We start from the raw sequence: 26,545 nt of genomic DNA, 5'->3' as shown, positions 1-26,545 counted from the left end.
CTGAACCCAAAAACCGTGGGTGAAAAACCATCCCCAAACCCAAACCCGCAGAACCCGAAACCCGCGGATATCCGCCCCAAACCCGATCCGTTGCCATCCTTATAGGGGTGACTATAGGTGCGTATTGTGGACGTTTGTGTAATTCTAAAAAGAAAGTAACCCTCATAACTTTATATTAAATTACTCACTCTTGCGCTCCAAACCTTAAATTTGCAACTAAATAGGGGTGACTATGCGTGCGTGTTGTTGACGTCTACGTTGTGTAATTCTAAAAAAAAATTAAGCCTCCATAACTTTATATTAAATTACTCACTCTGCCGCTCCAAACCTTAAATTTGCAATTAAATTACCACTTATGGATTATTAAAAATAAACTAAAATGTCCCCTTAATTGTACATTTAAATTACCAGCATATGCTACCACGCATGCACTGAATTGAAATATCTTCTAAAAAATACATTTATTCAATTGCTTATATATGTAAACTATGGGTATGTGAGCTTATTGGCCCCGTTTGGCTTACCTTAAAGCTGGCTTGTTCGACTTCTTTTTTTAGCCAGAACAGTATTTTTCTCTCATAACAATTCAGCCAGAACAGTATTTTTCGACTGATTTCAGCTAAGTTTCAACAAGCCGAACAGAACTTGTTTAGGCATCTAAATAGCTAGTGGCACTATGCACGTCACTGTATGAGCCGGTGCAGTTTGTGAATCCAAAATTCTAGTCGGATGGGTGTGGAGAACTATAGGCACGTGGACGCGTAGTGCGGCGAGACTCCCAAGTCATGATCGGTCATTTCCACAGTCGTCTCAACAGCTCGTGTGCTAGGCTCTCGTATCTTATTCTATTTAGACCGTGTGCTTTCGTACAGAGGTCAAAAGTAAATTCATGATTATTATACCAACTTAATAAAATCGTTTCTTTAATTTATAAGAAAAGGTGAAGCACACGAGTATGAAAGAATGTTCCATGTCTTCTGCCAGCCACGACCACGATTCTCAATAGTGTTTTCAATAAGCTAGTCTTTTTCTGCAGCGATTTATCTGGGTGGCGACCGTTGTCGAGTTGCCGTCGAAGAGCCATAAAGGAGAAAAGGTGGGTGTGTGGGTTAGCCCTTGTTTAGTTGGATCCCAAAATCCAAAAAGTTGCTGAAGTACCTGTCACATCGAATGTTTGCGGCCTGTGTATGGAGCATTAAATGTAGACGGAAAGAAAAACTAATTACACAGTTTGGTGGGAAATTGCGAGACGAACGTTTTAAGCCTAATTAGTCAATGTTTGGACATTATTTGTCAAATAAAAACGAAGGTACTAAGTAACCCCAAAATCTAAATTTCACGAACTAAACAAGGGCTTATACGAATGATACGGGAAAGGCCCAGGGTTTGGGACTTAATGGGGTGGGTAGGATTGTTGGAAGAAGCACGGCCTGGCTAATACAGTAAGACTGGCCAGAGACTAAGCCTCCCGACCAAACAATCACTGTGGCTCCGTTCGTTTAGCTGAAAAAACAAGTTAAAGCACTGTTCTGACTGATTTATTGTGAGAGAAAAATATTATTTTAACTAAAAAAACAAACTAAAAAGATGAATTATTAGAGAAGGGAACGTGACCAAAAATACACTAATCGCCTGCTTGCTACCATGACAACGAAACGTAACCATATATGGCTTTACTTTTCGCAGTGTGAATGTAGTACAGCAGCAGGGACATGCGCATGGTGTGGTGCGGCAAGAAGTGCTGTCCAACGCTGCATTCAACAGGCAGGTGCTAGTAGGTGCGCACTACTGCCACTCTTTGCTGTTGAGACGACTGTGGAAATGACCGATCATGACTTGGGAGTCTCGCCGCACCACGGGTCCACGCGCCTATAGTTCTCCACACCCATCGGACTAGAATTTTGGATTCACAAACTGCACCGGCTCATACAGTGGCGTGCATAGTGCCACTAGCTATTTAGATGTCTGGAGATTGCAGGGTACACAGCTGCTGATGAGGAGGTATCTACCGCCTTTTAGACCAGATTATCCTCTTCATTTATTTGGTTTTTGCTCAGGTCATGCGCGTCTGTTCTTTCTCTGGCATCAGCCTTTTCCTTCAGCAAGTAAATTTACATTCGTTTTGCCTCTTCTCTAGGAGGACTTTACGACGTACGGAAGACCCAATCAGTAAAAAATAACATAGATTTTTATCCTTCTGTTCTAGAGGCTTTGGTATGTCAGTTTCTCTATCTTTAGAAAGTACATTTTCATGTAACTGTCACAGCTTTCCTTTCCTCTCACATGCATATTGCTTCCTGTTGATGTTAGAAACAACAAGAATAGAGGAGTTTGCTTGGAAAGAAGCACTTTAGGAGCCCAAAAGTTTGTCCTGTCTATTTTTCTGCCTCTTCTAAGTGGGACTCTATATGTACTGAAGGTTGAACACACGACCAGTAGAAGAAGGACATCACTTCTTTTTCTTCATTCTTTCCTGTCAGTCTGTCAGAGGCTTTGGTATGTTCCTAACCTTCAAATAGCTCATTTGCATGTATATAGCATATCCTGTGTTTCCTCGATCTCACGCACGTTGCTCACTGGTCATGTTAGAAACAAGAAGTATATAAGAGTTGCTTGCAGAGAAATACTTCAGGATCACAAAACAAGCCCAACCTTTCCAAGGTCAGATGCTGTGAATACTACCTCCTACCAATCTTGCACATCCATATCCATGCCATGAGATTGTTGTCGGCATGAATCATACATGATAGCAAGTTAGCATCAACAGGATAATTAAATAAATAATCCATGAAATCACCGTGTTTCTTACTATTACTAATTAGAGACTTCATTTGGAGCCTCCACGCTAAAGCTTATGAGACAAGCTAGAAAAAGAGATAAATCTTAGAAATTCTTGCAAAAGAATAGAAACATCCAGCCATGAGCCATCTATTCGATAGCCATTGAATCTATTATGTATTCTATCTAAAAAGTTATCCACCTCTATCACTATGAAAAATACTCTAGAGTAACCCCCCTAAATTAGAAACACCTTCCTTTGATTTACTACCACTGTCCCAAAAAGAATGCAAATTCTAGATATGGTCTGAGTCAAACTATTCAAGTTTTACTAAGTTTATAGAAAATAGTTTCAACAGTTACGATTCCAAATAAGTATACTAGGAAAATATATTCCATTCCAATTAGATATACTAGGAAAATATATTTCGTGATGAATCTAATGATACTTATTTGATATCATAATTTTTTTGTACAAAGTTTGTCAAATTGAAGATGGTTTGACTTAGTACTGTAGCTAGAATTGCATTTTTTGCTGGGACAAAGGGAGTAGCAAGTTTAATTCCACCCACATTATATTCCTCCATAGAACAACCAAGGAGAGTTCAGTTCTGTAGTAGAACTCTCTTGATACGGAAAGCATTCTTGAAGCTCAAATATTGCATTTAAGCTAGTTTTATTAATGTCTAGTGCTTGAATCCTAGGATTCAACTCTACAGAGTTGTTTCGACTTGAGGCCCACTTTGGATCCTTCCATTGGTGAAGCCCAATTTTTTCTCTTCAAACTGACTCATTCTGTCATACTATTATACTGGTTATGCTTTATTTCCTACCATTTTACAATGTCAAGTGCTCTTGATTGTAACTGGAAATTGACATCTTAATTCTACTAGAAAATAACCTGTTTGATAATTATCCAATATTTTATTCAATCGTCAAACATCTTAGCAATTGAGGACTATGTAAAATTTGAAATCTCTGCAAGTGTATCCTTAGAGTCCTGTGGGGGTATGACCCCGGATACCCACGGCAGACTACGTGGGCTAGGCCGCCAGGGGTGGTCCAGCCCACAAGACGAAGACTTACGGTGCACGGTACTGCTCGGCGTGTACCGCAGGACATCAATGGCGATATCCTGAAGATGCTACGAGATATGTTAGGATATGCTCGATCCCGTGATTCCTGTAATCTGTTATTACTTACCGGTTATCTCCTAGATCTAACCGACCTATAACCCTACCATCCGGCTATATAAGACAGGTAGGGGACCCCCTCAAAACACACGCAATATCATACGATAGCCAATACAAACCAACAGACCACAGGAGTAGGGTATTACGTCGTGCAGACGGCCCGAACATGTCTAACTCTTGTGCCTATGTTGTCTTCTTGTTCTTGATTACGCGCACCTCTGCCGATCAATCTACCTTCGTGGGATACCCCTCGGAGGATTGCTGACGATATTCCGTCGACAGTTGGCGCGCAAGGTAGGGGTATGCGTGCTGTTTCCATGACGAACAAGATGGTACACTTTTTGGGCTCTTCGTCCTCCTCAAAGCTCGGCCATATCTTTACGGTCGGATCGATCTCCTAGGTCATCAATGCTGACGGATACGGAGAGATCATCGAGCCGGTGCAGATCGTTTCTGCACCAACCACACCAACACCTGCAACGGTAGATCCGATCTCGGAACCGCTTCCGAGGTCGTCTTCACCAACAACTCGTCGCCTGCTGCCCCGCTACTCGAGGAAGCAGGTCGACAACGACGATCTGATCGCCTCCATCGATCAGGTCGGCCAGAAGCTCGCCGACTGCCTCTCGCTCACGGAATCGGCTCTGAACACTCTGGTTCGACGCCGACCACCCTCCAGTTCCGATCTATCGAAGGCCGATCCGAAAACTCCAGGGGTTACGGCCACCGTCCATCAGGATGCCCTAAGGGACAAATTCACCGACCAAATTCGAGACATCTATCCTCTCGCCGACCTAATTGCCGATCAGCTCTCGCCGACTATCAACATGCTACAAATCGGCCAACATCCCGAAGAATCCCTCCACACCATCCAGGAGGAAAATCCAGACTCTAAGCCCCAGGGCTCTACGGAGATTATCGCCGAAACCACCGCCGTCCACCCTCCCTTTCCACCCTTCCGTGGAGGTGGGATTTTTAATGTCAGCATCGACAGCCCTCCGTGGGATGGAGAAACCGATGAGGACCGTGCAGCTCGTGTCAACAGAAACACCAACCGTGAGCAATGCCGAGCGAATGAGGCCGCCATTGTGCTAGCCGAGGCTGCTCACAACGGAGAACAACTTGACTCGCAAGGGAGGCCACTCCCGCTCCGCCGCAACCTCGACGACGAATTCGTCTATGTCGACGACCACGATGTCTACAAGACCCCAAGCGCCAACTTGGTCGTGGCTGTTAACGAGCTTGCTCGGCTTGAACAAACGCCAGAGGTTGCCATGGTCGCCGCAATGCTTAAAGTTGCGCACTGCCAGGTCAACGAGATCCGCCAGGATCAGGGACCTTCCTACTCGACAAGCTCGAATCGCCGATCCGCCGCGCCAAGATCCAATCGCTGCCCCGGCAGAAGCCGTTTCGCCGACCAACATCATGATGATGGACAACCCCTCCAGGGGGAACTAGGGGGAACCGTATCAACAACCCTCGCCAACACGACCAAGAAGTCGATCAAGATGTCCAAGCACACATCAACAACCTTCGGGATGCACGACGTCATATCGATGGGCGCCGTTTCTCTCGGCATGAGGAGGAAGTACGCCGGCGTCAAGAGTACGGGCAACAATTCGGTAATCCGAATGCAGCCCTCCAGCCACTTAACGTCGGCAATGCCGTTGATCCCGACGGTGATGACCCCGAAGGGCCCCGAGCATTCACGAGAGCACTCCGAATACTCTAGTGGCCCCGTGGTTTCAAAATCACTAGAGTCAAGCCCTACGAGGGGCGGATGAACCCCACACAGTGGCTACAAGCTTATGCCACCGCTGTGCGTGCCACTGGGGGAGATACCACTGTCATGGCGAACTATCTTCCCGTCATGCTCACGCCGACCGCAATGAACTGGCTCACGAGCCTCGCCCCAGATTCCATCGAATCTTGGGAACAGTTGAAGAAGGTCTTCACCGACAATTACATGGCTACGTATACTCGGCCGGGCACCAAGCACGATTTGAATCGCATTTATCAGAAACGGTATGAGCTCCGTCGTAGTTACATCAGACGATTTTCCGAGATAAGGAATTCTATTCCCAACATCATGGAAGCAGAAGTCATCATCGCTTTTGTCAGAGGACTCCATCACCGTGACCTTCGCTCCAAATTCAATCATAAGCCACCAGAGGGGATTGGCGAGATGATCACGACCACCGATCAATACGCCGACACTGAAGAGGCTGAAGTTCACTTCAACGAGGATGCGGGCACTCACCGCCCAACTCACTGTAGCGACGAGCGCCACGATGAACGACGCCACAGTGACCACCGCTACGACGATCGCGGCCACCATCAGGACAGTGGCCGTGACTGGCCGGAAGGGTCTAAAGCTAGTCAGTATCGCCGTCGCCGACCAGACAACATCGTCGCCACCATTGACGAACCTCGCGCCAAACGTAACTACGACGAGCAGTACAGGAAAATCTTCGAAGGCACGTGCCCCCTCCACAAGAATAGCAAGCACAAGATGAAGGACTGCCTCAGCTTGGCTAAGCAGTTCCAAGCCAAAAAGAAGGATGACGACAACAATGACGGAGCCAGAGGTCGTCGACCACCTGGGAACAATAATAACGCCTTCCAGGATCATGACAAAGTGGTCGCCACTATCTTCGGGGGCATTGTCATCGCCGAGAATAGAAGAGATAAAAAACTTACCGCCTGCTTGGTGCTCACTGTCAACGCAGAAGACACTATCGCCTACCCCAGCTATCGCCCCTGGTCTGAGGTCCCCATCACCTTCAGTAGGGCCGACCAGTGGGCGGACATCCCTTACACAGGGCGTTTCCCCCTCGTTCTCGATGCAACTATCAAGAAAGTACTCTTTAGGAAAGGAAGTGCCCTAAATCTCCTCTTCGCCGGAGCCCTAAAGGAGCTGGGCCTTAGAGTAGAAGACCTCACCCCCTCCGACTCCTCCATCTAGGGTGTGGTACCTGGCAGGGCATCCAAACCGTTTGAAGAGATCACCCTCCCAGTACAAGTCCGCACGGCTAGCAACTTCCGTGTCGAGCACATCAGCTTCTACGTCGCCGACTTCAACACCGCCTACCACGCCATACTTGGTCGTCTAGCTCTGGCCAAATTCATGGCCATACCGCACTATGCCTATCTGGTATTGAAGATGCCCGCGCCTGCAGGAGTTCTGACTCTGCGGGCCAACCTCTCCATCGCTTACGCCTGCAAAACAGAGAGTCTCTCACTCGCCAAAGCCACCGACCTCTCCATCTAGATGGCCAGTATGGTCGCCGACGCCAAGACGATGCCCACCGATGACCTAGAAATCCTAGCGTTGGAGCCTCCTTGTGCCTCCGCCAAGTCTAAGGAAACAAAGGAGGTCAGCCTCGGCCTCGACGACCCCACCAAGATTGCCAAGATTAGGGCTCATCTCAACCCTAAATAGGAAAGCACGCTCGTCTCCTTCCTATGTGCCAACGCCGACGTGTTTGCTTGGAAACCTGTAGACATGCCGGGGGTACCATGGGAGAAGATCGAGCACTCCTTGAATGTCTCGCCGACCGTCAAGCCAATCAAGCAGAAGCTCTGACGATTCGCGCCAGATAAGAAGGATGCTATTAGGATAGAAATAAAATGGCTCCTAGCAGCCAGATTTATTAAAGAAGTGTACCATCCTGAGTGGTTGGCAAACTCAGTTCTTGTTCAAAAAAAGAATAAAGAATGGAGAATGTGCGTTGATTACACTGATCTCAACAAACACTGCCCTAAAGACCCCTTCGGTCTGCCTCGGATAGACGAGGTTGTAGACTCCACCGCCGGCTACGAACTCCTCTCCTTCCTCGACTGTTACTCCAGCTATCACTAGATATCTCTCAAAGAGGATGACTAGATCAAAACGTCGTTTATCACGCCTTTCGGTGCGTATTGCTATACCACCATGTCTTTTGGACTCAAAAACGTTGGGGCAACCTACCAAAGGGCCATCCAGATGTGCCATGATCAACAGATAGGCCGCAACGTCGAAGCTTACATCGACGATGTGGTCGTCAAATCCAAACCCGCCGACAGTCTCATCGCCGACCTTGAACAAACGTTCGCCAACCTGAAAAGATACAGATAGAAGTTGAACCCTCCAAAGTGTATCTTTGGAGTTCTATCCGACATACTCCTAGACTACATCGTCAGCGCCCGTGGTATCGAACCCAACTCCGACAAGGTCTTTGCCATTAGCTATATGAAACGGCCAACCTACGTAAAGGATATACAGAAGCTCACAGCGTGCATGGCTGCTCTTAGCCGCTTTATATCACGCCTTGGCGAAAAGGGACTATTGTTCTTCAAATTGCTCAGGGCTTTCGAGCGCTTCTCCTAGTCGGAGGAGGCTGACACGGCCTTCGAGCAGCTCAAGTTGTTTTTAACGAAGCCCTAGATCATGACGGTGCCTCAACCAGATAAAACCCTATTGATCTACATCGCCGCTACCCCTCGCGTCGTTAGCACAGCTATCGTCGCCGAGCGCGAGGAGGTCGGACACGCCTATAAGGTGCAACGCCCGATCTACTTCATCTGTGAGGTTCTTAATGAGTCTAAAACTCATTACCCTAAGGTTCAGAAGCTGTTATACGCCATTCTGGTCACGTTGCGCAAGCTCCGTCATTACTTCGAGTACTACAAGATCGTCGTGGTCACCGAGTTCCCTCTAGGTGACATCCTCCGTAACAAAGAGGCCAATGGCCGCATCATCAAGTGGGCAGTCGAGCTCGGCACTTATTCCATAGAATTCAGATGCAGACCGACCATTAAGTCGCAGGCGCTGGCTAACTTCGTCACTGAGTGGACCGAGATCCAAGAGCCCATCCCCGCTACTTGTCCCGAGCACTAGATAATGTATTTTGACGGCGCCCTCAACATCAACGGTGCTGGCGCCGACATTTTGTTTATTACTCTGATCAAGGACAAGCTCCGATACGTCCTCCGAATTCATTTTCTAGCTTCCAACAACGCCGTGAAATATGAAGCATGTCTCCACGGACTTCGTATAGCCGTCGAGCTCGACGTCAAACGCCTCATGGTATATGGAGACTCCGCGTTGGTCATCAACCAAGTCAACAAAGATTGGTCCTGTTCCAGTGAGAAGATGAACGCATACTGCGCCGAGATCAGGAAACTCGAAGGAAAGTTTTATGGTATCGAGTACCACCACGTGGTATGAGACCAAAATCAGCTCGCCGACCACCTATCTAAGATATGCTCTTCTCACGCCACAATTCTACCTAGGGTCTTTGTTCAAGACCTCTTTATGCCGTCTGTTAAGGAAGAGAAGGAAGTTCAAGAAATCCCCCCCCCCCGCCGAGCAGTTAGTACTTGCAGTACTTTCGCCGGTCGTAGATTGGAGGGAACAGTTCATCAAGTACTTAACCAGCACCGACGTACCCGCTGACAAGACCGAAATTGAATGTCTCATCTGTCGCAGCAAGCATTACATGCTGGTAGATGGAAAGTTGATGAAGAAAAGCGCTAAGGAAGGGATACTACAGAAATGCATCATACAAGAAGAGAGAGTGAAATTACTTCTTGAAATTCACTCTGGCTTCTGTGGCAATCACGCGGCCTCCAGAAACCTGGTCGGCAAAGCTTTCTGAGCTGGTTTTTACTGGCCAATGGCCATCTTCGACACAGAAGACCCCGTCTGACGTTATGAAGGATGTCAGTTTTTCACCAAGCAAATACACGTGCCAGCGCAGGAACTGCAGACCATCCCAGCTTCTTGGCCTTTTGCATGCTGGGGACTCAACATGATCGGGCCTTTCAAGCCTGCGCTAGGCGGTTTTCGGTACGTATACGTCGCCATTGACAAGTTCTCCAAGTGGATCAAATACAAGCCGCTTGTTTCGGCTACTACAAAGAAGGCAGTCGAGCTCTTCGAAGATATCATCCATAGATTCGGTCTACCGAACATCATCATAACCGACCTCGGAAGTACATTCATTGGTCACCATTTTTGGGAATTCTGCGAAGACCGATGCATCTTACGTCTCTGTTGCCCATCCTAGAGCCAATGGCCAGGTCGAACGGGCGAATGGCATGATCCTCGATGCCCTAAAAAAGATACTATACCAGAAAGAGGAAAAGCATCTAGGCAGATGGCTCAAAGAGCTTCCAGCTATGGTCTAGGGGTTATGAACTCAAGCTAGTCGCAACACCGGCGTATCTCCATATTTTTTGGTCTACGGCTCAAAAGCCATACTTCCTGCGGACATTGCCTTTCGAGCACCTAGGGTGGAGCATTATAATGAAAAGCAAGCCGCAGCTGTTCGGACAGAGGACGTCGACAGAGCCGAAGAAGAACGCCTGATCACTTGCATCCGCACAGCCAAATACCTAGAAGGCCTGCGAAGATACTACAATCGCAATATCAAAGGTCGTTCATTTGCGGTCGGTGACCTCGTTCTCCGTATAAAGCAGAAAATCGAAGGGATGCACAAGCTCTTTTCCCCTGGGAAGGGCCTTACGTGGTCAAAGAGGTTACCCGACCAGGGTCCTACCGGCTATATGACATGGAGGGAATCGATATCCCCAATTCATGGCACATCGAGCACCTTATACGTTTCTATCCTTGAAACACTGCAGATATGTACCGTTCACTCCATAATGAATGAAGTTTTCATCACCATAATTTGTCTCCATTATTTCTCCACTCCAGTCTAATCTCCATTTGCGATTACCAGCTCCAAGCTACTCCTTAACAAACTCCGACAATTATACGTGATCTCCATAAATGCTTTGTCCCGTTTCTCCATACTAAAATATCTTTAAGATATTCCGCCAACCATCGAGCAGCAAACGTTTCGCTTTGTGTTCTTTGGAGAAAACTCTGTCTCCGGTCTCTCCCTATACGTGCTACAGGCTCCAGCGCTCTGCGTTATGGGTGGTCGGCTGTGGTTCCTCGGTCACATCTGTTCCTCCTACACGTGCACGGGCTCTAGCGCTCGACGTTATGGAATACGGGCTAGCCAAGGCCAAAAGCCCAGTAACGAACTAACTGCTCGAACGCTACTTATACCACGCATAAACGCGTTAGGGTTAACAACACGTCTCTTTTTCACCGCAAACGCTAGCAAGCCGCCTAAACACGCATACGGCGTCTACTTACAACATTTATACAAATACACAAATGTTTGCTTAGGCCCTCGTGCACTTAACCCCCCTTTCCAGTTGTTCCATACATGTTCCTCTCCACTCAGGCTATTGAGCTTAGCCGTCACCGTCTCCCTCGCTGAATAGATCGACATCGCCGGCCAACTTCTTCGCTGCGTCCTCCACCTCATTTTTTAGCTGCTCCTCCTTCGTCGCACTCGTCCCTCTGGCGAATCTGGCCCCTATCTCTCGAAGATTGATTGCAGGGTAGTGAGACCGGACCACCGCCAGGGCATGCATCGCGACGGAGACAACTACGTCTCGGTTGAAGCCTTTGAAGTTCTCCCACACCGCCTTGCACCTATCAATGATGGCGTCCAGATGTGGCGACCTATAGTCGGGCTAAGGAGCTACCTCCATATCGATACAGTCGAGCACCGGCCTGACTCCGACTGCCACAGCGTCAAATTTTCCCCTCTGGATTCTTGCCTCCAGCTCCAGCGCGTCGAGCTGCGCCTTGTTTTTTCGACGGTATTCTGCAGACACCAAAAGGGTTTGTCAAATGAAGAAATCATATCAGCAACACCCCCAACCATGAACGACTCACCTTCCAGATCCTCGGCCAGTTTCTCTGCTCGCCCAGACGTTTTTTCCTTCTCCTCTTGGAGTTGACCGATGACTTGACGCAATCGGCCAAGCTCCGCATCTTGCTCTACAAACGTAACGGTCGACAGCAACATCAAGACTGTTTGGCAATGCAGAACAAATTCACCGGTCCACAATACCTTTCTTCTGGTCAGAGGTGCGCTTCAGCTGCTCGGAGACGCTTTTCAGTTGCTCGAAGTTGCGTAGTGTGGTATGTCTATGAATTTGGCCAGAGCTGGCCGACCAAGTATGGTGTGGTAGGCGGTGTTGAAGTCGGCGATGTAGAAGCTGATGTGCTCGACACGAAAGTTGCTAGCCGTGCTGAATTGTACTGGGAGGGTGATCTCTTCAAACGGTTTGGATGCCCTGCCAGGTACCACACCCTAGAAGGAGGAGTCGGAGGGGGTGAGGTCTTCTACTCCAAGGCCTAGCTCCTTTAGGGCTTCGGCAAAGAGGAGATTTAGGGCACTTTCGCCGTCGACGAGTACTTTCCTGAAGAGTACTTTCTTGACGGTTGCATCGAGAACGAGGGGGAAGCGCCCTGTGTAAGGGATGTCCGCCCACTGGTCGGCCCTGCTGAAGGTGATGGGGACCTTAGACCAGGGGCGATCGCTAGGGTCGGCGATAGCGTCTTCTGCGTTGATGGCGAGCACCCGGCGGGCGGTGAGTTTTTGATCTCTTCTGTTCTCGGCGGTGGTGAGGCCCCCGAAGATAGTGGCGATCACTTTGTCGTGATCCTGGAAGGCGTTATTGCAGTTCCCATGTGGTCGGCGACCTTTGGCTCTGTCGTTGTCCTTCTTTTTGGCCTGGAACTCCTTAGCCAAGCCGAGGCAGTCCTTCATCTTGTGCTTGCTGTTCTAGTGGAGGGGCACGGGCCTTTGAGGATTTTCTTGTACTGCTCATCGTAGTTACGTTTGGCACGAGGTTCGTCAATGGTGGCGACGATGTTGTCTGGTCGGCGGCGGCGATACTGACCAGCATCAGACCCTTCCGGCCGGTCGCGGCCACTGTCCTGATGGTGGCCGCGGTCGTCGTAGCGGCGGTCACTGTGGCGTCATTCATCGGGGCGCTCGTTGCTGCGGCGAGTTGGGCGGTGAGTGCCCGCATCCTCGTTGAAGCGAACTTTGGCCTCTTCAGCGTCGACGTATTGATCAGCGGTCGTGATCATCTCGCCAATCCGCTTTGGCGGCTTATGATTGAATTTGGAGGGGAGGTCATGGTGATGGAGTCCTATGACAAAGGCGGTGATAACTTCTGCTTCCGTGATGTTGGGAATAGAATTCCTCATCTCGGAAAATCATCTGATGTAACTACGATGGAGCTCGGACGGTTTCTGATAAATGTGATTCAGATCGTGCTTGGTGCCCGGCCGAGTACACATAGCCATGTAATTGTCGGTGAAGACCTTCTTCAACTATTCCCAAGATTCGATGGAATCTGGGGCGAGGCTCGTGAGCCAGTTCATTGCGGTCGGCGTGAGCATGACGGGAAGATAGTTCGCCATGACACTGGTATCTCCCCCGGCGGTACGCATAGCGGTGGCATAAGCTTGTAGCCACTGTGTGGGGTTCATCCGCCCCTCATAGGGTTCAACCCCGGTGATTTTGAAACAACGGGGCAACTAGAGTTTTTGGAGTGCTCTCGTGAATGCTCGGGGCCCTTCGGAATTGTCGCCGTTGGGATCGGCGGCATTGCCGGCGTTAAGTGGTTGGAGGGCTGCATCCGAATTACCAAATTTTTGCTCATATTCTTGATGTCGGCGTACTTCCTCCTCATGCCGAGAGAAATGGCGCCCATCGATATGACATCGTGCATCCCGGAGGTTGTTGATGTGTGCTCGGACATCTTGATCGACTTCTTGGTCGTGTTGGCGAGGGTTGTTGATACGGTTCCCCCTAGCCCCCCCCCCGGAGGGGTTGTCCATCATCATGATGTTGGTCGGCGAAACAGCTTCTGCCGAGGCGGCGATTGGATCTTGGCGCGGCGGATCGGCTATTCGAGCTTGTCGAGTAGAAGGTCCCTGATCCTGGTGGATCTCGTTGACCTAGCAGTGCGCAACTTTAAACATTGCGGCGACCTTGGCAACCTCTGGCGTTTGTTCGAGCCGAGCGAGCTCGCTAGCAACAACGGCCAAGTTGGCGCTTGGGGTCTTGTAGACATCATGGCCGTCGACACGGATGAATTCGTCGTTGAGGTTGCGGCTGAGCGGGCATGGCCTCCCTTGCGAGTCGAGTTGTTCTCCGTTGCGAGCAGCCTCGGCTAGCACAATAGCGGCCTCATTCGCTCGGCGATGCGCACGGTTGGCGTTTCTATTGACACGAGCTGCGCGGTCCTCATTGGTTTCTCCATCCCGCAGAGGGCTGTCGATGCTGACATTAAAAATCCCACCTCCACGGAAGGGTGGAAAGGGAGGTTGGACGGTGGCGGTTTCGGCGACAATCTCCGTAGAGCCCTGGGGCTCAGAGTCTGGATTTTCCTCTATGATGGTGTGGAGGGATTCTTCGGGATGTTGGCCGATTTGCAGCATGTTGATAGTCGGCGAGAGTTGATCGGCGATCGGGTCAGCAAGAGGATAGATGTCTCCAATCTGGTCGGTGAATTTGTCCCTTAGGGCATCCTGATGGACGGTGGGCGTAACCCCTGGAGTTTCCCGATCGGCCTCCGATAGATCGGAACCGGAGGGTGGTCGGCGCCGAACCAGAGTGTTCAGAGCCGATTCCACTAGGGAGAGGCAGTCGGCGAGCTTCTGGCCGACTTGATCGATGGAGGCGATCAGATCGTCGTTGTCGACCTGCTTCCTCGAGTAGCGGGGCAGCAGGCATCGAGTTGTTGGTGAAGACGACCTCAGAGGCGGTTCCGAGATCGGATCTGCCGTTGCAGGTGTGGTGTGGTTGGCGCAGAAACGATCTGCACCGGCTCGATGATCTCTCCGTCTCCGTCAGCATTGATGACCCAGGAGATCGATCCGACTGTAAAAATCTGGCCAGGCTTTGGGGAGGACTGCCGACGATATTCCGTCGACAAGTCCCCTAGAAAAATACATTATGAAGTTTATTTAAGATGTTTCATGGGTGCAAGTACTATATCAATTTGTTTCCTTTGAAGTACTGGTCTGTAACTCTTTCCTGCATTATGTGCCTTTCAGGTGATAATTATCATCTCTTCTGTATCAGATGTTATCAAGATTTCTATAGTCGGTGTTTTTACTACTGGAATAACATGGATCTGCCTGAAAATGAGCTACGAGGATACATTGAGGATAATGGCAAACCAATGTGGACAGCACATAACAATCACAACATAAGGTATTTCAAAGAAGAAGAAATAAGAATAATCACTAACAACTATGACACTCTCCTTGGGAAAGGGGGATTTGGAGAAGTTTATAAAGGGGTTCTTGATGATAACAGTTCAGTTGCTGTAAAGAGGTACATCCATAATGTAAAGGAGAACTTTGCCAAAGAAGTGATTGTCCATTCCGAAATCAATCACCGGAATGTAGTTAGACTCATTGGCCGTTGTATCGGTGAAGACGCACTAATGATAGTGACTGAATATGTCTCTAGAGGAAACCTCAGTGACATTCTTCACTGCAGTGAAATTTCCATATCTTTGGAAACACGATTGGATATTGCTATAGGGTGTGCAGAAGCTTTAAGCTATATGCATTCGCAAATGTATGGGCAAGTCATCCATGGAGACATTAAGCCTGCCAACATACTTCTCGATGACAACCTCAATGCAAAAATATCAGACTTTGGGATATCAAAGTTACTTTCAACGGATAATACCTTATACGCCTCACATGTAATAGGGAGTATTGGGTATATGGATCCTTTGTTTGCTCGAAACGGGCGTCTCGCCTCAAAGAGTGATGTTTATAGTTTTGGAGTTGTTCTCTTGGAACTGATTACTAGAAGAAAGGCTGTCGATGATGGTAAAATTAACCTTATTGAAAACTTTACTCAAGCTCAAGCAAAACGAAAGAAGATACGGGAATTTTATGATGTAAAAGTTGCAGATGAGAACAATTTGAGGATTCTTGATGGAATTGGGAAGCTAGCAGCAAAATGCTTAGCAATGGACCTAGAGAAACGTCCAGAAATGAAAGATGTTGCAGAAAGCCTTCGGATGTTTAGAAAAGCTCAATATCAGTCACAAGAGAAAATACTTTTGTTTGGCTGGGTACGGAGAAGCAAACGACCACCCCAAAATATGGTTCCTACTGACAAACACTTACATGGAAATCAAGTTCTCAAAGCAGAGGTACAAGCGCAGAAAGCCAGTGAAGTAGATAGAGATGTGCACAATGTTACAGTGGTGAGAGAAGGGAGTCCAAGACTTTACAGCTTTGGTTCATCGCAAGGGATAGAATTACAAAAGCTGTTGGAAGCATCTGCCGAGGTTCTTGGGAGAGGCAAATATGCATCGACTTACAAGGTTGTACTGGATGATGGTTTCACGTTAACTGTAAAGAGACTGAAGAACACTATAGATGTGCCAGAGGCAGTGTTCAAGGAACGAATAGCAGCAATAGGAACAATTGAGCATGAGCTTGTAGTCCCACTACGACAGTACTACTACATGAAGGATGAGAAGATACTGGTGTATGATTATTTTCCCAATATTAGCCTAGCTTCAATTCTTCATGGTAATATACTGTTCATGAGTTGAATCCACAAAAATAGGCTTTGGTTTTTATAACTATGCAGTAGGTCATGTCAAGATTCATAATAAAAATCATCAAGAAAATTTGCGTCTATTACATAATGAATTTGTTTTCAGCAAAAGGTTCTGTTGCAAAATATTGTCTATCTAGTTTATGTTATGCCACGATTGTACTTTGAAGATTATGCTTTATTCACACTGGAATAACTTTTTCCAGGAAAAGATATGGTGCCGGTAGGCTGGGAGACTCGGTCAGCCATTGCACTATCTGTAGCTCGTGCTGTTACCTTCATCCACTCAACCAATGCTGCTGCAGCGTCCCATGGCGACCTCAACTCCTCCATCATTCTTCTTACAGGGAGCTATGAGGCACGGGTCTCAGAACACGGCCTCAAAACTCTTGTCAGTGACCCAACACTACTTATCGACAACAACATTACACAAAAGGATGATGTGTACAGCTTTGGTGTCATACTGCTTGAGTTGCTCACAGGCCCAGAACTCAAGCCAGATTTGAAAGGATACGAGGAGTTTCGCAAACTTGCAATTCATTGCTGTAACAAGAACCCCACATTGAGACCAACAATGTCAGAAGTTGCTCAACAGATTGAGGCCTTAAGGGAATACAACGTTTCTACAGCTGGGAATAGGCAGCTTACGGGGAGCAATGCAGGGCGAGAGGAACAAACTTTCAGCCTAGGAACATGAGGAAACAAATTGTATTGTGAGCACGCACTACTGTACAAGCATTTTTCGTCGTCTGAAAAAGATATTCACGTTCCATCACTTGGGTTGTTTCCGATACCATTTGAAATCCGGAGCTCTATTTTTACCATCTTTTTATTTGTTCATAGCACACATGCTGTATATTGAGGATGCTATTTTGCTGCAATTACCGTCTGCTGTTAAATTGGTGCATTTTGGTTGCCTTCTGAATGTTGTTAGAGAATGTAACTCAATGTATTCCAAAGCCCCAAAGAGGAAGTAGTATGTAAAAACTTCAGAGAGCACCCTATAATGTAGGTAAATACACATACATGTATATACATCTAACAAAAGTAAGCAGTCTTCTTTAGAGAAACTATTGCTGTCAGCTCTGCAGTCTGCATACCACTTAACCTTCAGAGGTTCATTGTAGAATGGCATACCTTTTAGTGGCCATCAAAATTCTGATTTCAGTTCTTGTGTCATGAAGATTGTGCCTCTTTTATCACAGTAACTGTAGATGAAATATTGGCTTGGAAATATTCAGTGGTAAGCTCTCTGCAAAAAATTGCCTAGGCACAGGGAGTCTGTACACTTAGCCCATGTAATAGAAGGAACCACCATCCAGCCCATGATCTGCACAGTGGGAGTCTGTCCATTACCACTTAGCCCATGAGCGGCATGTGGATTTCTAGTAAATGGGCCATGACCCGAATCCATTTGAGTCCACGCAGCTGGACCATGTAATAATGCATTCACTGTCCTGACTCCTGGGGAGAGGCAACGATTATCGAAGCTGTTCTTCTTTCCCAAGCCGTCGCTGCCGCCTGCCAGCGACGCAAAACTCTGTCCGAAGCTCGCCGGTGCCGCCAGCGTAGTTAGGACTGCTACAGTGAGGTGCTTGTAGTTGTCGACATGCTCTTAGTTACCAGAGCCACGGCGAGGTGGCCGGGACACGCCACGGCGCGTGCCCACCAACTGTTTGCGACAATGTCTCCAACAACATTTTAAGGAGAGGGGCGGCCGAGGTGTTCGACGCAGAGCTGGTGGGGCTCTAGCACTTCTTGGCGCTGATGCAGGAGAACCAGGCGCATCAATTTGCTGACGGGCGGCAGCTAGTCCACCTCCCCCTCCGCAAGGTTGGGCACGAGCATGGCCGCAGGGTACGTTTGGGTTGCAGTCAAACAAGTATGTCGTTCAGACTTACTCCCTCATTTACGGATGCTAGCGGGCTTGTACTCGAACTTGCAATCAGAGAAAAAGTCATATTTTCCCCAAAGTTTAACCAACAATTAGTCAATTTTTGCATGTTTATATGGTCTATAAAAGTTGCATCAATATGTTTGTGCATAAAGTGCCTATGAGATAATATTGACATATTATAAGAGAAGTTAGGGGTCAAAGTCTAATTTATATGATTTTTCCTCTCGTAAAATATCTTTATCATTTCTGGACAGAGGGAGTAATATAGAGAGGAGGCACAATTTTGATGCTCTTCTTTTCTTTACAGGAATGGATAATATCATTGTGTCCAGTACTGAAGTGTCAACGAGGGAGCCTAGTTTTTATGGAGCAGTCCAAGGTCCAGGTCCAGCAAATGGGGAAATTTCAGGAATTGCCCTACTACCAAACAGCCATCACCCATTTAACACCCTCCCAAAAGATTTCACAAAATTGCCACCCTCTCAACACTTTAGTGCCATGTCACCCAGTTTTTGGGTCAAAATCACCCAGCTTTTGTACTAAAGCTGGGTGATTTAGCACTTACTTTATCCTAAAAGCTGGGTGACATGACACTAAAGTGTTTGGAGGGTGGCAATTTTGTCAAGTTTTTTGAGAGGGTGTCAAATGGGTGGTAACTATTTCATAGCAGACGTCCCCACAACTTTCCACCTAGTTCTAAATCCTTGCTATTGTCCCTATTGCGCATACCCTGAAGATGGCTTCAAAACCGTGACATTTTTCAGCTAGGCATTCAGTAATGGCAGTATTCAAATTCCAAGTGGTACTTATAGTATGCTTTGAGTATGGGTTTCCAACTCAGCTTGTGGTACCTTAAAGGTTTTTAAGTCACTAGTGGTGGCAATCCTTTTCAATGCAAGTAATTCAACTGGCAACCGCATTGCAACGAAGGAACATTAGTGTCATTTTTTTTTGTACAAGTCTCTGTTCGATGGGGACATTTGGCCGTCCAGTTTTTACTTTTTTAACAGTAGACCTGGCAATTTTAAGTGCACATCTCTTTCTCGATAGGTGATAATATTTCTTATTGACAGTGACAAGCCATTGAAGCACCAAAAATTACGGAAAGTTCTCTGCAGACCTGCAATCTGAGTTGCATTCCTTGAAAGTTTCGGCAACCCAAGCCTCGCATGCTCCGATCTGCATGGACAAAAACATTTGGAGATTGCACAGCACACGTCATCTGATCAGATCCCAAGGTATCTAGTATCCTCAAAACCAGAATAATTTCATTTCCTTGTTGCTCTTTTCATGCTTATCAATTTCTTCCTTGGCATGTGCTATTTTCTTTGGTGGATAAATTTAATTTCCTTCTGCCTCTTCTCAGGGGAACTCTATTTACAGGAGGCTGGCAATCAGTCTGTACAAGAACGACACAGTTAATCTATTCTTCTCTGATGCCAGCGCTTCGGTATATTAACCTCTATCTTATACAGCTGACTTTCATGTATGTGTCATACCCTGTGTTTCGTCTCATTCATGTTAATTTCCTGGTGATGTTAGAAACAAGAAGAACATAGGAGTTTGCTTGCAAAGAAACATCTCAAGAGCGTGAAGTCTAAAGGGTGTTTTCCCAGGTCAGTTGTCTATCACTATTAGCACCCACTAATTCATGCACACCATTTCTATGACACCAGAACATTGTCTGCACGAATCATACATAACAGAGAGTGCAAACAGAGAAAATAAATAAATAATCAGGCATTCAGGTGCATACGCACTGTGTGTAGCAACGAATTACAGTGGTTATAAGTTCTAACGCAAAGATTATTGTAGCTCATTTATACAAAAAAATTTAAGGTTGCAGCTCTTGGCAAATTTAATTTGCAGGGTACACGCAAGGGAGACACTTCGATAAATACGGGTGGGATGGAAGTTGCCTTGGTATCAGCTGTATTGAAGATTGTGGGGACGAAGTTAGCTCCTCTTGCAATCAAAGAGTTCAGATCTAAAGCAGATGTAGCCAAAGATATTCAGGAACTCCAGGATCTAGTTGAGGAGATCAACGATTGGTTGCATACAGTAGGTGATAAAGCAATACGAAATGGCCGATCATCTAAATGGCTCAAAAGATTGAAAGAAGCTGCTTATGATGCTGAAGATGTAGTCCATGAGTTCCACATCGAGGCTGAAAAACAAGACATAAAAGTTACTGGTGGCAAGAATACCATGGTCAAATACTTGTTGACAAAACCTAAATCAGCTGTGTCTGAATTTAAGATAGCTCACAAGATCAAGGCAATAAAGAGCAGATTTGATGCAATTGTGAAAGGAAGGAGTGACTATAGCACAATAGCAAATAGCATGCCAGTGGATCATCCTGTTCATCATACAAGAAAGACAATTGGAGAGGTGCCATTCTATACCATTGTGGATGAGACATCAGTATTTGGCAGGGACCAAGAGAAGAATCAGATTACATCTGAGCTGATAGAGACTAATAGCCAACAAAGAATAAAGATAGTTTCAGTCATTGGGCTAGGTGGATCTGGTAAAACTACTCTCGCAAAACTAGTGTTTAATGATGGTAACATTGTAAACCATTTTGAAGTTCTATTGTGGGTTCATGTGTCAAGAGAATTTGTTGTTGAAAAGCTTGTGGAGAAGTTGTTTGAAGCTATTGCTGGTGACATGCCTGAGCACCTCCCATTGCAGCATGTGAGCAGAACTATCTCAGACAAGTTAGCTGGAAAGAGGTTCCTAGCTGTCTTGGATGACGTTTGGACAGAGGATCGTGTTGACTGGGAGCGATTCATGGTACATTTAAAGAGTGGTGCACCTGGCAGTAGTATTTTACTCACTACTCGTAGTAGAAAAGTTGCAGAAGCCGTGGATTCTAGTTATGCATACGACCTACCATTCTTGTCTAAAGAAGATAGCCGGAAAGTGTTCCAGCAATGTTTTGGAATTGCCATGAAAGCTCTAGACACTGAATTCCTACAGGTCGGGATAGAGATTGTGAACAAATGTGGTGGGGTGCCCCTTGCAATTAAAGTTATTGCAGGAATCCTCCATGGAATGAAAGGAATTGAAGAATGGCAGTCCATAAGCAATAGTAATTTATTAGATGTTCAGGATGACGAACATAGAGTATCTGCGTGCTTATGGCTAAGTTTTGTTCATTTACCGGATCATCTAAAGCCTTGTTTTGTATATTGCTCTATCTTTCCAAGAGGCTATGTAATCAACAGGCGTCATTTGATTTCTCAATGGATAGCTCATGGCTTTGTTCCGACAAACCAAGCTCGACAACCAGAAGATGTTGGAATTGGCTACTTTGATTCTCTTCTTAAAGTGGGGTTCCTTCAAGATCAGGATCCAGACCAAGATTGGTCCACAAGTGATGAAGTAAGATGCAAAATGCATGACCTGATTCATGATCTCGCTAGACAAATTCTACAGGATGAATTTGTGTCTGAGATAGAAACAAACGATCAAATAAACAGATGCAGATACCTATCTTTGACTTCATGCACTGGGAAGCTTGACAACAAATTATATGGCAAGGTCCGTGCACTCTATGTTTCTGGCCGTGACCTCACATTCGACAAGACAATGGACAAGCAGTGTTGTGTCCGTACTATTATATTGAAGTATATAACTGCTGACTCATTGCCTCAGTTTATTTCAAAGTTTGAATACATGGGACATCTTGAAATATCCAATGTTAACTGTGAGGCACTCCCAGAAGCTCTTTCGCATTGTTGGAACTTGCAGGCCATTCATGTGTTAAAATGCACAAGACTTGCAGTTGTACCTGAAACTATCGGTAAGCTTAAGAAGCTTAGAACTCTAGAATTGAATGGTGTTTGGAGTATCAAGAGTTTACCACAATCTATTGGCGATTGTGATAATCTTCGAAGTTTATACCTAGAAGATTGTGGTGGAATCAAAGATATACCAAATTCCTTGGAAAAGGTGAAAAATTTAAGGATCCTTAGTATTGTTAAATGCAGTAATTTGCAAAAACTTCCGCCATCAGAATCGTTTGGGAAGCTTTGGAACTTACAAACGCTCACCTTAAAATGCTGCAGGAGTCTCCGAAACCTACCTCAGTGCATGACTTCTTTGAGTCATCTAGAATCATTGGACCTTGGATATTGTTTCGACCTTGTTGAATTGCCTGAAGGTATTGGGAATTTAAGAAACCTTAAAGTTTTGAATCTGAAGAGATGCAAAAAATTGTGTGGACTACCAGCTGGTTGTGGGCAACTAACTCGTTTACAACAGTTGAGCTTGTTTGTTATTGGAGACAGTACTAAGCATGCAAGGATCTCTGAGCTTGAAAGTCTTGATAAGTTAAATGGAGAACTGCGAATTAAAAACATTAAATATGTGAAAGATCCAGGTGAAACAGACAAGGTTCATTTGAAGGAAAAGAATGGCATACAGAAATTGTCATTGGATTGGTATTCAAGATGGGAGGTTCAGCCTAATGATGTGGAAGAAGAGTTATCATTAAATATGGAGAAGGACCTGCATTTGCTCAACAGTCTTGAACCACCAAAAAAAATTGAGAAGCTGGGAATTTGTGGTTATCGGGGTTCGCAATTGCCACGTTGGATGACAAAGCAAAGTGATTCTTGTGGTCTAGCCGACGATAGGCATATCGTAATGCAAAGAAATCCACCTGAATTCTCCCATCTAACCAAACTAGTATTGGACAACTTACCAAACTTGGAGCATCTGGGGGAACTTGTGGAATTGCCACTGATAAAGATCCTTAAGCTCAGAGGAATGCCTAAGTTGGTGGAGCTGCTTACGACCACACGTGGTTTCGCAACTGGGGAGGAAGGAGTGGAATGTCGTTTCCCTCACCTATCCACTCTAGTAATAAGCGACTGCCCGAAATTGGTTGTGAAGCCGTACTTTCCGCTGTCTTTGCAGAGTTTAGAACTAGAAGGAAGCAATGGGCAGTTGGTTTCTTCAGGATGCTTCTTCCATGCACATCATCGTCATGCAGCTCATGCTCATGGTGATGAGTCTTCATCTTCCTCCTGTATTGTGGATGTGACGGGTACTCCCCTCAAGAGACTAAACCTTGGTCGATTGATAGGATCATCATCTGGTTGGGAGGTGCTGCAGCACCTCACTGGGCTTCATAACCTGTGCATATACATGTGCACAGACCTTACTCATTTACCTGAGAGCATCCAATGCATCACCAGCCTCCGTAGACTGGGGATATCACATTGTGCTAATCTTCGTGTGCTGCCTGACTGGCTTGTGGAACTGAAATCTCTACAGAGTCTGATCTTACAGTCATGTAATGCTCTCCAGCAGCTGCCTGAACAAATAGGAGAACTCTGCTCACTCCAGCACCTCAACATAATTTCTTTGCCTTCCCTGACTTGTCTTCCCGAGAGCATGCAGCGCCTCACCTCACTTCAATCTCTCAACTTGTGTATGTGTGGCGCGCTGACCCAGCTTCCAGAGTGGCTAGGCGAACTCTCTGCGCTTCAAACACTCTGGCTCCATAGCTGCGGTGGCCTTACATCCTTGCCCTGCTCCATACAACGCCTTACTGCTCTTGAGGAATTATTTATAAGCAACAACCTTGAGCTGCTTAGGCGTTGCAGGGAAGGGGTGGGGGAGGATTGGCACCTTGTCTCACATATTAAAAATTTAAGGCTATTGGACTAGGGGCTTCAGATCATTGCATCATATTATAAGGCAGACAATGATGGCCAGGTGAGACATTTCTGTTCCTCTCTGGCGTGTGAGCACACGTTCGTTTTTGAAGGAACCCACACTTATTTTCTTCTGCTTGCGAAAATTGCACAGCTTAGATATTGGTACATGATTATATGCTGCCTTTTTTTTTCTCGGAAAATCGTATTACATGTTGTCGTGTGCTCGTGTTATATCACCACTATTTACTATATTGGTTCACAAGACCTACACTTTTCCTTTTTCTTCTCCTCATCAGTCATCTCTATTTGTTCTCAGCTCGGTATACATATATGCATTTTGCATTCTCTCAGCATACATACTTGTACAATAAAATAGCTTACTAGATAGAAATGTGGAACAGATGCACAGTCCCAAAAGGCTTGATACTAGTAATGTTTGTTGCACCGCTTCCCTGTGAGTCCTCTCGAAACTAATTGTTTCTCTTCTTTTTCAGACTCTGCAGTGGTTACATATATATGCATCAACTTTGGAAAACAGCCGCTTGCAGAGCTAAAGAACTTCAACAACGTATGCGCCCACTCTCTGTCTTCGAGTTAATGGAAACTTGTCTTTTGCCATTGCGGAGCTAACCAGACAATATGAAGGCAGATGCCACGGCTGATGTGCTACTGAAGAATGACAAGGCTGTCAGTTGGGTGGCATGCGCTGGGAGCTCAAGGCGAAGCGCTTACAAGAGGAAATTACAGTTGTTGGAGCAGTTCGGGGCTTAAGGCTGAAGCCATGCTAGCAAGAAGACAATGATCAAGGAGAACATTCAGAGAGGGGGATTGGTGTCTGAACTCTGAACCGGTTTTCAGTTTCTCTGTAAGTGCAGGTTAGCTGACTCCATTTCAGTTTCAGTCTCCCGTGTTAGTGTGAGGCAGAGCTGCTGTGTTTTGAATCATGTTATTACTCGTATAGAAGCTTGATCCTTTTGTAAATATCGATTTCTGCTTGCAACACACAAAGGTAGAGCTGGGATTATCGACCAGCTATGGATTCTGCGTGTATGTAATGCACTTGATCAGTTGATCTTAATTCTTCTTTTCATTTGTAATGCGAATAGGAATAGCTAGCTACAGTCACAGCATCCCCTGTTTGAAGATGCTGGTACTAATATTCCTTGTATGATTGCGTTTACCATGGACAGCATCAGCATCAGGATGAAGTGTGTGTTTTTAATGCTGCTACACCTTTCTGTGGATCACGCTGGGTAGCTTTGGATCACGGTCATGATCTGATGAAACCTGTACCAGCTCTGAACTTTGAGCTTCGAGTTGAGTCAACAGATTGCACGGCAGCAGCGACAGAGTAAGCAGAAGCAGCTAGACATAAACAGAAGAGATCGCAGAAGATTCTTGGCTCTGAAGTCCTGGTGCATTCTGCCATTGGCAGTGCACCCTAGATGGTTTCAGCGTGCAGTCTTAGCTCCGTTGAACAGGCAGGGAGAGAAGGCGAGCCTGCAGCCGGTTTTCCCAGCTTCTGTCCGGTGCCAGGCTTGTGTCGCATACAGCTCACTGTTCTGTGTGATCTGGGACAAGCTGCCGACATTTTGGGCCCAGTTAGTCGCGTATCCCGTCGGCCCGTGACGAGCTCAGGCCAGTATTCTCAGTTGTTGGGCCAAGATATTCATAATGGGCCACAACCTAACATGTGGTCCATGTTCAGAAAGAACTGTGCCCCGAGGTCCTCTATCTGGAGAAAAAAAAAAACTGGGCCCGAGGCCGGGTGCAGCCGTGTCGATCTGCAGCTATTGCGAAGGAGCAGTGAATCACGCTAACAAAAGAGGGCCAGGCAGCGTGGCCACGTCGCTCGCTTTTTTCGGCCATCGGATCGGCCGCGCGGACGGCCCATATCGTGCGAGCCCCGGTTTTTTACAAAACAAACCTCGAACTTTAGTCGAATTAACCCGCAGTCCAGGCCTCCTCTCAGTTTTTTTTTAAAAAAGCCCTCAAACTTTACCGAAATCAACCCTCAATCTATGACTTTACCGGAGCCATCATGAAGCTTCGTGGGCGACGCTCGTCCCCTCTCCCCTCCGCCTCCTTCGCCGGACCGCCGCCCCCACCCCTGCTCTCCACTCCACCCTTCGCTTGCAGGGTCACTAGAGCAGGCTTGAATCGCGGTCGCCGATGAGCTGGCCCCTCGCGACGCACTGGCACGACGGTGAGCTGGCCCCTCGCGACAGGCGGCGAGGCGGGGATTTGGCGGCGGCTCCCAGCCCGTGGGTGCGGCTGTCCGCGGGTCGCAGGCAAGCGGGGACGCGCAAGCCACCAGTGCGGGTCCCTACCACCGACGAGCTGGCGAGGCAGCGGGCTCCAGACGCCACGGGGGCTCCCGGCGCGGCAGCGGGCTCCAGGTGCGGCGAGACTGGGCTCGCGACGACGGAGCCGCATGCGTCTGGGGCCGGCCGCCCACGCGTCGTGGAACCGGCCTCATCCTGCGTCGAGGAGCCGGTCGCGCCCACGCTGGGTACCAGCCGCGTAGGTGCCACCTCGCCTCGGCAC

General features: G+C 47.0%; 4 protein-coding genes across 15 annotated transcripts; all 4 read left to right on the top strand.

Moving 5' to 3' along the window:
- The first annotated feature begins 1,959 nt into the window (after positions 1-1,959).
- On the top strand, positions 1,960-17,326 carry LOC136509102 (putative wall-associated receptor kinase-like 16). Of its 9 annotated transcripts, none has more exons than XM_066503908.1 (6): positions 1,960-2,001; positions 2,138-2,214; positions 2,420-2,496; positions 2,590-2,661; positions 14,896-16,401; positions 16,636-17,326. In XM_066503908.1, the coding sequence occupies exons 5-6, from the start codon at positions 14,970-14,972 to the stop codon at positions 17,124-17,126; spliced, it is 1,923 nt and encodes a 640-aa protein (XP_066360005.1). In that variant the 5' UTR covers positions 1,960-2,001; positions 2,138-2,214; positions 2,420-2,496; positions 2,590-2,661; positions 14,896-14,969; the 3' UTR covers positions 17,127-17,326. The 9 variants fall into 9 exon arrangements, with proteins under 9 accessions (XP_066360005.1, XP_066360001.1, XP_066359998.1 ...); XM_066503904.1 differs by having other exon boundaries at positions 2,311-2,496; XM_066503907.1 differs by lacking the exon at positions 1,960-2,001 and adding an exon at positions 2,013-2,057.
- On the top strand, positions 8,401-8,850 carry LOC136507666 (uncharacterized). Its single transcript, XM_066502324.1, has one exon. It carries the CDS (start codon positions 8,401-8,403, stop codon positions 8,848-8,850), a length of 450 nt encoding a protein of 149 aa, XP_066358421.1.
- LOC136507665 (uncharacterized) lies at positions 8,854-9,180 on the top strand. The gene has a single exon (XM_066502323.1). It carries the CDS (start codon positions 8,854-8,856, stop codon positions 9,178-9,180), a length of 327 nt encoding a protein of 108 aa, XP_066358420.1.
- Positions 17,327-17,910: 584 nt separating the features above from the next.
- Positions 17,911-25,184, top strand: LOC136508039 (putative disease resistance protein RGA3). Of its 4 annotated transcripts, XM_066502643.1 has the most exons (7): positions 17,911-18,286; positions 18,634-18,705; positions 19,400-19,564; positions 19,693-19,776; positions 19,869-19,942; positions 20,196-24,056; positions 24,493-25,184. In XM_066502643.1, the coding sequence occupies exon 6, from the start codon at positions 20,235-20,237 to the stop codon at positions 24,006-24,008; it is 3,774 nt and encodes a 1,257-aa protein (XP_066358740.1). In that variant the 5' UTR covers positions 17,911-18,286; positions 18,634-18,705; positions 19,400-19,564; positions 19,693-19,776; positions 19,869-19,942; positions 20,196-20,234; the 3' UTR covers positions 24,009-24,056; positions 24,493-25,184. The 4 variants fall into 4 exon arrangements, with proteins under 4 accessions (XP_066358740.1, XP_066358741.1, XP_066358742.1 ...); XM_066502644.1 differs by lacking the exon at positions 18,634-18,705 and having other exon boundaries at positions 17,911-18,311; XM_066502645.1 differs by lacking the exons at positions 17,911-18,286; positions 18,634-18,705 and having other exon boundaries at positions 18,922-19,564; positions 19,710-19,776.
- Positions 25,185-26,545: the final 1,361 nt, after the last annotated feature.

This window comes from Miscanthus floridulus, chromosome 15, assembly GCF_019320115.1.
Source record: "Miscanthus floridulus cultivar M001 chromosome 15, ASM1932011v1, whole genome shotgun sequence".
In the NCBI taxonomy this organism is placed as follows: domain Eukaryota; kingdom Viridiplantae; phylum Streptophyta; class Magnoliopsida; order Poales; family Poaceae; genus Miscanthus; species Miscanthus floridulus.
This window is presented reverse-complemented; position numbering and strand designations above follow the sequence as displayed.